At 31.8% G+C, this 14414-nt stretch overlaps 2 protein-coding genes across 2 annotated transcripts; one reads left to right on the plus strand and one right to left on the minus strand.

Annotated features, from left to right (window-relative positions):
- The first annotated feature begins 1022 nt into the window (after nt 1-1022).
- LOC130645298 (uncharacterized) lies at nt 1023-5657 on the plus strand. The gene is made up of 7 exons (XM_057451250.1): nt 1023-1130; nt 1339-1541; nt 1625-1991; nt 2184-2296; nt 2378-2567; nt 2677-2820; nt 2943-5657. The coding sequence occupies exons 1-7, from the start codon at nt 1031-1033 to the stop codon at nt 3113-3115; spliced, it is 1290 nt and encodes a 429-aa protein (XP_057307233.1). The 5' UTR covers nt 1023-1030; the 3' UTR covers nt 3116-5657.
- LOC130645301 (probable C-mannosyltransferase DPY19L3) lies at nt 5494-13766 on the minus strand. Its single transcript, XM_057451253.1, is given in 16 exon segments — nt 5494-6046; nt 6367-6499; nt 7100-7182; nt 7266-7322; nt 7792-7993; nt 8520-8678; nt 9066-9070; nt 9072-9137; nt 9387-9491; nt 10335-10466; nt 10854-10988; nt 11194-11317; nt 11768-11913; nt 12434-12561; nt 12694-12784; nt 12859-13766. Coding segments are annotated over 16 exon segments (2058 nt in total). The 5' UTR covers nt 13069-13766; the 3' UTR covers nt 5494-5764.
- Nucleotides 13767-14414: the final 648 nt, after the last annotated feature.

Consider the following 14414-nt stretch of genomic DNA (forward strand, 5'->3'; position numbering starts at 1 on the left):
CAAGTCTTCTGATGAAACATGTGAAAGGAATGTGCGGAAAAGAGCAAATACAGCCAAGGAGTTAATCCATCTGATGTCTGGTGAAGAAACCCAATCTGTCACAAAACAGACCACAGCACTGCTAAAGTCTATGGAAGAAAGTGACAGAAATACTATCATTAAAAATTTGGGTACAGAAGTCATTATTCCAGCCAATCACATCACAGCAATGAAATCAAATTTAAACATGCCATGGAATCAACTACGTGAAATATCACGTTGGTTGAAAACATTCAACATAAAAATTGAATCAGAAAAAAAAGCAAGAAGTGTCGCTGCTGAATGGGTAGGCCAAGGACTGAGAGTTGAGCTGGCTCCTCTCACCAAATTATCAGTTGGAAACAGGGTATCCGTTATACCTAGGCCCTGGGGGTATCTGTATAATGTAGTTGGCCACATTCTGTATCAACTCAAAAAGCTAGAATGTCACAATTTACTTGTAAAACATAGTTTCATTCCTGACAATGAGATCCATGTTAAAATTGGTGGAGACCATGGAGGAAATAGTTTTAAAATGGCATATCAAATAGGCAATGTTCTAAACCCAAACAAGAAGGAAAACACAATAATGTTTAGCATTTTTGAAGGTAACAAACATTAATGCAATATATTACAAATATGAAAAAAAAAAAATTAAAACTGGAATTTCCAAAATTCTATGCATGTGATGTCTAATTGTGATCTAAAGTAGAAATGATCTAAGTGATCTAAAGTAGAAATCAAAACATTTTTTATATTTTTTTTTTAAATTAGGGAAAGACACAAGAACAAACTTAAGAGTCTGCCTTGAACGGTTTCGACCACAAATAAAAATGCTGCAACAAGTCAAATATAAAGAGTCGATATTCCGTGTATTTATGTATGGCGACTACGAATTTCTGTGTGCAATGTATGGTATAACTGGTGCAAATGGTAAATATTAATTACTTAAGATCTGGGGCAAGTTGCTAGTTGATAATCAAAATTAATTAATTTTTGACCACAAATAAAAATGCTGCAACAAGTCAAATATAAAGAGTCGATATTCCGTGTATTTATGTATGGCGACTACGAATTTCTGTGTGCAATGTATGGTATAACTGGTGCAAATGGTAAATATTAATTACTTAAGATCTGGGGCAAGTTGCTAGTTGATAATCAAAATTAATTAATTTTTACAGAACTTTTTTTGCAACTTCATAAAGTTCCTGTAGTTTAACAATGGGTTTTTACTACGCAGATATGGGAAATGCATAGTTAAAAATGGTTTATTTTTAAAAGTTTCTAATAAAATATGTATACTTTAACATTTGTGTTTAGGGCGTCACAGCTGTTTGTTTTGCAACATTACCTCAAAACTAATGAACATCCCAGTGTTTACTCGCAAGAAATTTAAGAAAAGGTCACTGGCGACACTTGAAGAAAATTTAGCAGATTTCCGTGAAAGTGGTGGGAGCCCTAAAAATGCGAAAGAATTTTATAATGTCATTGACAACATATTTTTTGACATACCTATTGATCAAGTATACATCATATTTTTATGCTTTTCCACTGCAAGTTGATTTAATAATCCCAAAATAAAATCTATATAAACACCTAATTTTAGGTCTGTATTCCTGGTCTTCATATTTCCTTGGGTGTATATCAAAAGATGTTTAAAATGTTTGAGTCTTCTTGCCAAGACTATGATGTAAAAATAGCTCTGCTGTTGGCAACAGAAGACAATGAACTGGATTCAGATTATGGTGACTACATCGAAGTCCTTAAAGAAACAAATGACTTGCAGCAAAAGCTGGAAGATGAAAAAGCCAAATTAGCAAACCAGCAAGATCAGTTAAACTGGCTTGTAATATCTGGTGGCTTACAACGAAATATACTGACGTACGAGAAAAGTATAATAAAAACTGAGAAGAAAATCACAGAATTAGAATTAGAAATCTCAACCTTGGGAAACAACAAAAGAATTTTAGTGGGTATGATCATTTTTATTACCTAAGTAATTTTTTGTGATATTCGCAAATGTTTTTTTGTCTGGAAATTCCAAGAAATTTAATTCCCGAAAAAAAACTTTCCAAAATTATAATTTTCATTCTGATCTTATGATGCAAGCCTTATATTCTCTCCAATCTAAAGCTATGTTTAATAGTTTGTTCATCTTATTTTAGGTGTTGGTCCTTGTGCTTCTTCAATAGATAAAACGCTGCAAAAAATGGGTGTTGAACGTCAGGCCTACCATGGCCAAAGTTTTATCGGCAACCATGTACATAAATTGCTAAAGGTTTGTTAATACTAACAATAATGTAGCAATTTAAAAATAACATATTTAAAGAAAATTAAAAAAACAATCTTGCTCTTATAGAAAGAAAACATCCAAAATTTAACATCCAGCATTAAAGAGATTGTTGCAGCACAAAAGCATGATGACCAGCTTATTCACAGTGTGAATTTAGAAATGGATAAGTACGACATGTTATTTACTTACTTTGCAGAAGTTCATAACATTTACAATTCGGCAAAATATCTGTCATGTGAGGAAATACTGGCTTTAGGTGAGAAACTTGTTCCTTTTTTTAATAATAAATAAGTTTTTTTTAAAATTTCATGTGCCAAAAACAAAACAAAAAGAAAGAATAATATACATATAGTACATAATTCTAGAAATTTCAATTAATAAATTCATGATGCATCTGCGAACTAACTGGCCAAAAGTTAATATTTCACCAAAACTGCATATGCTTGAAGATCATGTCACTGAGTTCATAGCAAAATGGAATGTTGGATTTGGGTTTTATGGCGAACAAGGTAAACAGCCACTTAAATTTGTAACCTGGTAACACCAAAATTTGTGTTTTTTACCAAAATGTGTTATTTTTCAGAAAATGTGTAGCTAGCTAGCTTAAATGTCAAATTATAACATTTTTAAGGTGGAGAAAGCTTGCATCATGAAATCAACAGGATGTCGAGCAGGTACAGCTGCATCAAAAACCCAGTCGAGCGGTTACGAAATACATTAAAGCAACATTTTGTTAATGTAAATCCTGAATCGAGCCAATTAAAACCAAAAATTAAAAAAAGAAAAATTGCACGTGAAGAATAACTTTTAGACTTACAGCTTAGATAGCTAGTTATATCTTTAACTGCATATTAGCATTACTTTGCAAGCTCCTTTAGTCTTTGCATTATTTCAAAGGTGGATCAGCTGGTCTAGAAAGAAAAAGAATTGAACAGTTAATTAGCTTACTACATGCATAGTTCATTTTTATTTGACTTTTTGTCGAGCTTACGTTAGTAGTGTATGAGACGCAGAAACCTTATTTAGAGTTACAGAATTGTTTATATAGAATGTTGTTTAGTGTTGTTATTCTGTGAAATATTAGCTTAGTAAACTACAACAGTTTTAATGCCTACAATAAATCATACAGTAGATTATGTCAAAGAGGGAGTTAAAATTTTCAGGTTTTACACTAACTTTTATTGCCAGAATTCAGCGCTCTAGCATTCTTTCAGAAGTACTGATACAGTTTTTTCGTTTTTCTTACCTTGTAGATGAGCCTTTCAGCTTTCCAAAAATATATAATACACCAGCCACATAACTTCGCAACGTCCACAAAACCAAAAATTAGTTGGAACAAGTTGCCATGTTAATTTTAACAAAAAAAAGTATGCCTTCAAAACTGCCACAGTATTACTCCAACAGCATGCTTGTCGCAAAGGTAAAAGAAAGATTTAGCTTCCAGCGTGTTGAAATGCTTTAAAAAACTAAATTAAATCCACTGAAATAGATTCTATCATGCAAAAGCGATTTCAAAAAGTTAGTTACTTATTTATCATGATTGTTTTTATTTGCGCCCGCCATCTTGCGCCTCAACGTGGCCGTAATTATTGACGCATGCGCAGTCTTAGTTTCCGCTCTGAAACAGCCGTGTTTAATGAAGGGCCCGTCTAAAAATTGTCAAAAAAAGATGTGGGGGTGAGAATTATGCACTTTTTTGTCTTTTGTCGCAATCGTCTTTTAAAAATTTAAACAACGGTAACGAATTAAAAAGCCCCTGAAGTTTAAAATAATCCAGATATCGTAATTGACCAGATAAACACTGGTCATGCCAACCTCGTCTCCAGGACTATTTTTGTTTAACAGGTAGGGTTCCACTTTATAGTTAAAGGTGCTGGGGTAGAGCCTTGGTTAATCTCTGAGGAATGTCGCTTTATTTTTACAATCACTATGGGATACAGCTAAAGTTGACTAAAAAATCAGATGTGTTTTGTAAAAACACAATGTTATTAACGGTACAAAACTGATCCTTTCGTCTCTCTCCAGGGTTTGTTGCCTATGTCAAGCCGCTAGCGCTGTCAAAAAAGCAAAAGGCCCTTGTGACGAGGTTGTTGCTAAACCTACTTTTTAAGTTTAGTATAAACGTAGGCATTTAGGAGATTGTGTAACCCAAGTGTGACTAGCTCCATCCCATATCAGAAAAGATACAAAACACCCTTGGAGCGAGGTTGAACTTTTAGCGTAATCCAAGAAATTAAACCTTTAATAAAAAGGCATTTATAAAAAAAAAAAACAGAATCAGGAGTTCTCAGAAACTGCACACACTTGAGAAGAATTTATACAGGTGTGGTAACAAGTATAAGAATAAGAAGAGGTGACACATTTTACCAGTTCTTAAATAATCGCGTTATTCTATTTCCCTGGCCAGACAAAAAGCGCAGTGCCGTTGAGAAGCAAATAGTCCTGGGGACAAGTTACGGGCGAATTAATCCGTAAAGCAAACGTGTTGAAAGGTCTAAATAGCGAATTTGAACGCTGTTAGCCTCCTAACCTACGCAACTGCAATGGCTGCGCCGGATTTCGTAAGTTTATACTTTTTACGAAGTTCGTGAAAAAGTGAACAAGGGTTGTTGTCTAGAGTTGCTGCAGAACCGGTAGTCTCTTTACACAATAGTTTATATTGAACAGTTTAGTTCTAGTTTTTGCCTTTGTTGTAATATTATTTTTTTAATTTAATCTGATAAATTTTTGTCCGTGTGCCTTTTGAGAAGCCTGTTAAATTGTTTTATTTCTTGGTATGGTCTTAATCCTCTCTGGACGTCAAAGCTTGCTGAATCTGACTATAATATTAAAATAAGTTAAACATGATCTCTACAAGGAAAGTGAAAGTATGCGTCTGATTTATGTCTTAATTTTTACCGACGAATTGATTTAATTTATAGTATTTTGTAAAAAGGTTAAGGTTATCTATTTAACCATATATTTGATTGAAACATTGTTTCATTTCTGAGGGAAAGGGTTTTCAATTCTTGCAAATACTTTGTTTACTGACTTGAAGAAGAGTAAAAAAATCAGTTTAAAAGTCGATCGAGCGAATATAAATTTTTAAATGCTGATAACTTTTTTTATTGTAAAAAGAAACATGCAGCTGCGGCTCCTTCGAAGGGAAAGGTTAGGTTGCAACAAGCGAGCACAAACAAGAATCATGATGATGGAAATTTTATTACCATAATACATGTTTGACAATACATACCTTGGTAGTGCCTAAATTTAAAAACTAAACTAAAATAATACATCGAAACCGGGGTTAAAAATAAATAATTGTAATTATAATAACTATAATAATAATAATAAAAACAACAACAAAACACAACAAAAAATATTGAAAATTGAACTGCTAACAATACAACTACCAATACATACGCCTTCTGCTATCGTTCAAAATACTTGACCAAGACTTCATCACGTAACCCATCACAAAAGTTTGTAAAGATAAAATGTCCGATTCTCAAAGACTTTGTAAAAATATTTTCTAAAATTTTCTCCGTTTAATTTTATTGCATCACAGAATCTCGGTGTACCACCTCGTTCGTTTAATCGATGACCATTATCCATATCCAAAATATCCGTGAGCCGACAGCCCTGGTCTATTCTTGAGTAGCAAATACTGTTTTCGAGTATGATGTAGCTTGTGCCGTGTTTACGCAAGATCTTGTAAACCTCTTCAGGTGAACGTCGAGCGTAAATTTGATACACCTAAAGATCGAGGAGGCCCATTATGAAATTGTGTTCACCGTGAAACTTAATCAAATGTTACTTACTGCATGTTACTATTTCGTTACGTTCTTTATTTTGTTATAGTAAGTTTGACTTTACCCTTTTTTTTAACACCTTAGTGCGTAAGACATTTTTTCACTGCCATATATCGTGTCGTAAGCTTCTCTCTTGTATACTACATCAGGGATTTTTTGTTTTTCGTCCTTTGTACGTTTTTAGTAAAAAGTAAGCAATCTAACGAGGATCTTTTTCTCCGGGAATTTTTACATGCATACTGATAGTGAGTTGTAATAACTAACCTCCTTTGTTCTTTGTCTTAAAAATTTGTTTTCATAATGAGGATGATTTGTGATTGGTCGGTCCGTACATAGCTTAACACCTGCCAGCAACTGCATACTACCAGTAAAGGCTGCATCTTCTGGAGTAGAGGATCTGAAGAGAGAATCAAACAAAAATAAACATACTATATTTGAAAGAACGTCATCTTGATTCCACGTAAGTACAGCAATTGCGTTTATTTTAAGTAATTAATCATACAGCATTTTACATAATGTAATACGCATGCGCAGGTAAACGCGATAATCCAGCTGAGTTTTTTTTAGCTATGGTACATAGGCACTTTAATTTTTCACAAAGGTCGAACCTAGATACATGCGATAAGACAAGCAGGATAAAATCTAAAAATAGCACTATTGTCGTTAGGATGAAGCTTCACAAAATACAAGAATATAGTTCAAATTTTGTTTTAAATAAACCCTCAGCTGTGACATGCACTTCTTTTAAAGAGTTTGTTTACAGGGCGTTTCTTAGCACTTTGGCGCCTTGTATGGTGAACGCATGCTCAGATTTGTCATTTACACATTTTTAACACATAACTCATAACTTTGTTTATAACACTGTAATGAAGATTGGCGTAAAAATGCTCTTCTATAGACTGCGAGTAAAATTCTAGCTAAGAAAGTATTTATGTCACTTCAAAAAAAGACAATCAATAAGTTTCTATAACTAGTTCAAAGTTAAGTTCGTACTTACTTAATCCATTCCATCAACTCAACCGTGTCGGGATCGTGAAATTCTCTCAACTGTTTCAATTCTTCTTGCACACCAGAAAGTTTCTAAACACCAGGCGAAAATAAAAGCAAATTAAAAGGAACGAATCAGAAAAAAAAAACTAAAAACTAAATATTTTTAGGTATACCTGAAATAATACCATCGAACACAGCACTATTGGAACAGAATGACGCAAAAGAAAACTCTAAAATAAAAAACAGCAAAAATGCGAAAAAAGAATAATTAACATAACAAGCTGAAACAAAGAAGGAAACTGCAATACTAAATGAATTTATATACCACAGGCAATTGATAAAAAAAACCTACCTTCTTATCTGAAAATTCAAAGCTTTTGTTACATTAGGCTCCGATATAACAAAAAATTTAGACGACCTGCGGAAGAGTTTCCACTGACTGAGAAAAAACTTGCATGTGGATACAAGAGGTGGAGACCAAAGGTACAACTTATCACACACATGTGGAAATAAGAAGTGGAGAGGTACAGCCTATTAAAAAAGTTGGAGAGGAAAGATCACATCATGGATGTGGAAAGAGATAGAAAGTAAAGGTACAGCCTATCAAAACATGCATGTGGAAAGACGTGGAGAGCCTATCAAACTTATCCTATCAAAACACCTTTGTAGAAACAAGTTGAGAGCATAAATACAACCTACCAAATTTTTTTCAAGGTGTAAAGCGTTAGCAACAGATTTCCAAGCATCTTGATGACAAAATACTCCTGCTGCCAGTATGCACATGTGAGGCATCCATAGGAACTTCATTCGTAATGTTGTCAACGCCATACCACCGAAGAACACGCTCAAAATTATGTTAAATACCACTTCAGGATAATCGTCTAACAATGATGTCATACCCCTGCCAAGGTTTAAAGGTAAAATTAAAAAAATCTTTAATCTGTCACAAAAATATTAAGACAGTGGCACTTTTTTAATAATTAAAATTAATTAATCCGGTGGGACTATTTTTTCAGATGCGTATGTTAGATAAGCAGCGGTTAAATTGCGCTAGTCGCACTTTCTAACACGCACGCTATACGGGAAAAATCCACGTCCACACCTGTAAAAGCCTTGAAATTTGAGAAAAATGGCCATGCTATGTTTAAAGCTCCTCAACATCTACATCTACCTTATACTATGTAAAGCAAAGGTGAGTTTAACAGTCAAAGATTCAAAACTGATTGATATTCTTCGTGCTAAACTTCTTTCATTGAAAACGAGCCGAAATACCTATATTATCGCCAGTTTATATATGCCAAAATTTTAATAGGAATTTTATTTCCTCACAGTTCACGCTACAACGTTGACTTTGCAAAACAAGAAACAGACACAAATACACGTCAAAATGATAAGCGAAAAACCATTAACAAAAAACTTGCTTTTACCTCAACTTGTACAGGTAGGAATATGCAAGCGCCAGTAACACCATGACGGTTGAAACAGCATACACTGGAAACACAATGCCCTGGGTTAACCGCTCGAATGTATTAAATGGCAAATATTGGAAGGAGCCTTCGCAAAGATAGAGACGAGAATCAAAATCGCTAAAATATAAGACATTTATTTTAGTGACATCAAAAATGTTTTATACTCGCTGGTGATGAAATAAAAAAAATACATAAAAAGATTTATATCACACCTTGGGATTTCATTCCCAATATCAATAACGTAATAATTTGGGCGCTGAATTGAGAGGGCGCTCAAAAGGTGCGAGGTTAATTGTTCTAGCAGAATTATTCGCTTGCTCCAATAGTACTCAAACAACAATACAATTGATAGGAGTATAGGAAAAATTAAATTTAGACTTAAAAAAAGAAAAGTTCCTAATTTTGTTTCTGGATGTAGTGCAAAATGATAATAAAAAAGGCTTTAAACAACGATTAATGGAAAGCACAGTGTTAGTGATACAAGACAAGAAAAATCATACATACTTTTTCAGCGTAGCCAAGTTTAGCAGAAACAAATTTGAAAACATGCTCATCAGAATCCACCTTTGTTAGTTTCTGTAAAACACAACAACTTGTTTTTACGTCCAGATATATACAACGTAACATCCTTTCCATATTTTTTACCTTTTTTTGATGTCTGACAAAATACAGCTTATTTCAATATTCTGATACGCTCCATATAAATTGTCAATACAATTATATTATCATAATTTAACATAATTTATTTTGCTGAATGTACATGTACACAATAACACACTACACTTAGCCCTATCACCAGAAAAAAATAACACAAGATATACTTACTTTAATAGAAATATTTATGGCAAATGTCAATACAAGAACAAACGCAATTCGCATGAGCAGAACTAACAACTTCTTCACCAATCCTCCAGAAACATATTCATTACTCTGTATAAAAAATAAAATCAAAAATTTTACAAATATATATTACAAATATAAAAAAAAAATGATGAGAATAGTTTGAAACATTGATTCCAACACTTGAACAAGAAAACCGTCCGGTTTAATCACACATTCGTATTGTACACATAATTTCTACTTAAATATTGTATTGATTATGTTTATATATCTTGTATCTATGGCAACGTTCTTGTTTATATAGACCTGTTGTATAATTTTTATATTACTTGAAAATGGGCGTATGACACCCAAAACGTCGTAAAATGTTGTTTTAATTTGTACACATACACATGGATGTCCAAGTTTTAACATAAAACATTGTCTATCGTATTTCTAATGTCTTATGTAAAAATAACAACAACTGAAGCCTTTTGAGCACTCACACAATCACATGATAATAAATAATTAAAATGTATTTATTATAAGTATAAAATATAGAATGATAAAATTTGGTGTAAAATATTAAGGCATAAACTTAGAGAAAGAGATGATAAATTGCAGTAAATCAAAACAATCATTTCAAGACAATGAACACCCTCATTTGATGCCAGAATTTCTCAAAATTTGAATAAAATATATATCTTTTATTATTTTGGGTATACTATATACAGCTACACCATAATGAGAAAACAAAAAACAAAAACGCTGCTACACGCAAAAAAAAAAATACATGAACAAAAACTTTTGGTCAATATAGCGCGCTATTTGTGGTGGCTTTGATTTTGATACTATTCACACTCCTTTCAACTTTTCGTTACCACCATGACAGAACGCAGCCCAATCACACATTTCTACGAATGTATGAAACAAAACATATTAACAGTTTTTTACCTGTAAAGTCAGCAAAATTATAGCTGCCACACAAAAGCTGGAAGCTAACGAAGTGTATAACATATCATTACCAAACTGCAGAAAACATACAGTTGCTAGGTTACCAACAATTATCATGTATATCGATCTGACCTGTAAGTAAGTTGAAATAAATATCAAACATTAATGTTAATTCAAACTTTTTATAGCAATTTAATATGGTATTCTCTGACAACAGACAGAAATGGTGGTGTATAATATGAGTAGGATACCTAAAAAGCACAGAAATTATACTTAAAATACAATCGGTTTTATTCGTAATCTTGAATTCATAGGTTCAAGTGAAAATTACTGAATGATGCAAAAACGACTTATTGACTATATGGCAAGCAAACTCCACTGCCCAGTTTCTCTGCTCAGAAGATAGCTCTAGATCTTGAGAATTTCATCATGAGAATTTATTCCCTAAAAGTTGAAATTTTTTTTGCAATCATTTGCACACCAGGCTTTCTTTGTCAAAAAAAATAGAAATAAACTTGCCATGTGGGGACGAGTAAACTCCAATGCGTAGATCCCATACAATGCAAAAGATTCCAACAGCAAAACAAACTGAGCAAATTGCCATGTTATGGTGAAACAAAATGTAGATAAGGCTATTAGAAGTAAGCATATGTTCTATAAAAAACATTAAAAAAGTTGTAGGAGAACACATTCTTTGCATTAGGAATGTTTTTTTTGTAGAATTTATTGCGCAGAAACGAGTCATTTTCACTTAACATTTAATAACAAAGAAATAATTTCCAGACTTTCTAACAACTCAATGATAAGGAGAACAGGAGTTTAGAACATCAGGATGTGTAAATAAGGTGCATTTATTTACTTTGTGTGAAGCTTTTACATCCTTTTTAAAGTAGTATGTCAACACAGCAACTTGAATGTAGATAAAAGGCAAGGAGAAACTTTCTCGTAAAGGCATGGTGTAAGATAAACGTGTCATGTCCATTCTAAAAAAAATGATTTAGGATTTAGAGAAGTTATATTGGGTTTGAATAAGAAAGTGACAAAAACAACTACAAGGGTATTAAAAACTAATTAAAAAAAGATCAAGTCAAGATGTAAGATTTAAAAATCAGAAAGATACTTATAGTAGAAAATATTGGTTTCTAGCTTACGTTGTTTTACTTGAACGTGACAGAAACAAAAAAGAAAACATTTATTTCAAAATATATGAGTCAACAGATTGTCACCCTTGAGTTTCTTGTTAAATTTCAGGCTAATTGTTTTTTTTAGCAACTACCAGTTTTACCATTGAAAATTTAGTTCAGCAAAGAAGTAATGGTGTTGGTGAGAAGGGAAATTTTGAAATCTAGTCCCACTCCCCCTAGACTGGCTAAAAATGCATTTACCATTGTGATTCTTTTTAGTGGTTAGAAAATTTTTTTTAAATAACACACCTGTTAAATACAAAAAATGAATTAGCAAGAACTCCAGCCAAAAACGAACCACTGATTAGCCAAGATGATATGAACATGGCAATTAAGTATACACCATGTAGGCCAAAAATTGCATCGATGTAGAAATAAACATGTTCAATAGAAAGCTGAAATTAAAAATTAAAAAAAAAATCAGAATAGAATATACAAACAGTAGAAAGAAAAGATAACCAAAGAGTTCAATAATTTTCTTGGAAAAGAAATAATACATGTGATTTAATTGTCTACAGTAAAGGTAGATTGACCTTAACTATGCTATATATTATGCTTGAAGTTTAATTTTTTTAAAAAAAACTGACACATCTTTTGTACAAATTTTACTATTTCTTTACAGAATAGACTTAAGATAATGAACATCAGCCGGATCTCCACATTAGTATATGGAATTACTTTAAGTTGCTCTATTTAAAAGGGCAAATATTTGGATAAATAAATTTGTCACCCTTTTGTGCAATGATATTTTCTAATTTTAGGAGAGGCTGCGTTGAGATACAAGTGATATTCCCTATATCTTAAAGGCCAGATTACCTGTGCAGGAAGGCTTTTTTCATTACTGAGATATTATTAATGAATTATAAACATGCAAATTTTTATGGAAGTTAAGTTTAAAACAACTGCAATGGTTACCTGCCATGCTTTTGGCATAAGTCTGTATAAAATCCCAAGAAAAACTTCCTGATAAATGTTAAATCGTTCCAAGATGTTAATTGTTCGTAAATGCTCAGTAACATTGTCATGCGTTAGTTGATGGAAACCTACCAAAAAAATACAACATGCATGCAACTTGTATTAAAGCAAAATGAAAGCCTCACTGCAATTCAGAACAGACATGAAATAAATTCATACCCAGTTTATTTACCTATGCAAAAAATACATAACTTGCATACCTTCAGATATAGACGGAGCCAGAACGAATTGCTTGTAATATGAGAAATACAGACCAGTTTCTGTTCGAAATGATATCTCCCTTTCAACTTGCTAGATATTAATAATTTCAGAGTTAATTAACTTGTATTTAATAACAAACATTTATCACATGCATACTTACATACCTTGATATTTGAAAACCACATGTCATTTTCGTGCAACATTTTTGCATACTTTGCATATTCATAGCCTAAGTATAATGCTACACATAAACCAACAACAATAGTTGCATATTCTTGCACCACACCATAATTAGCATCCTTGGTTGATGGTGATTTACCAGATGGCACAGATGGTTTATTTGAGAGGTCTCTTCTTTTCCCTTTAGCTTTCATTATATGTAATATATGGCCTATCATGAGAAATAAATATATACATTTTCATAACTTTTAGAGGTTGTAGATTCTATTTCTGGTATTATTTTGCTGTATATTTTAAAAGTTAACGATAGTATATACTTACAAAATGGGAAGCACCGTCAGAAGTGCTGCCCAGTTTTTACCTAGATGATGTGCAATTGTTACATGCCTATTCTCACAAATACTGAGAGATTTACCCTTTTTATTATTTCCAGAAGGGGTCAAGGCGTAGATAGGGAGTCATGAAGCATTTAAAACTCATTATTGAGCGATGCAGACCCAATTAAGGTCCCGCTCTACAAGACAACGTCCTGAAACATCCAATAGTCTACACAGTGTTCCATTTCCGCTATTTCGCTCACATGGCTGGGGTTAAATAGGCGCTATGGTAATATTCACTTGCCTAAATTGAATTGCCACAATAGGAAATCAAACACCGGTCATATGCACAAAGTGCAAAAATTTTAATCGCTAAGCTTTGGCAGCACTTTATAAGCCTCAAAACACAGGCCAGTACTTGTGGCACATCCACATAAACTAAATAAAAGTATTCTTTAGACTGATATGATTTAACCAAGTCACAAAAATGATTTATGTATTGCATAGTAAGGTTGTGAAAAAAAGCAATCATGATTTTAAATAGGTAATGGTTGGGATGATGCATCATTTATTATTTTTCCATTATTATCAATATAAGGAATACTTATGCTCTACCTGTAATATTCTTAGTGTTTTTTGCATGATATAAAAGCTTGTTTTCCTTGTTGATTTGCATAATTCAAGTGATAAGATGCAAATCAGCAAATTTCAAGCTTTATTTATAAGTGAAGACATTCTTGATTTTGAGATATACATATCTAATATATAATCAGTAAAAAAGGTTTCTAGCCACAGTAGAAATGTAATTTGACTTTTTTCATTTAATTGTTTTAGGTTCCTAATAATAACAGATTGAGCAAAAACAATGTATATATATATATATATATATATATATATATATATATATATATATATATATATATATATATATATATATATATATATATATATATATATATATATATATATATATATATATATATATATATATATATATATATATATATATATATATATATATATATATATATATATATATATATATATATATATATATATATATATATATATATATATATATATATATATATATATATATATATATATATATATATATATATATATATATATATATATATATATATATATATATATATATATATATATATATATATATATATATATATATATATATATATATATATATATATATATATATATAT

This window comes from Hydractinia symbiolongicarpus, chromosome 5 (assembly GCF_029227915.1).
Source record: "Hydractinia symbiolongicarpus strain clone_291-10 chromosome 5, HSymV2.1, whole genome shotgun sequence".
Lineage (NCBI taxonomy): Eukaryota > Metazoa > Cnidaria > Hydrozoa > Anthoathecata > Hydractiniidae > Hydractinia > Hydractinia symbiolongicarpus.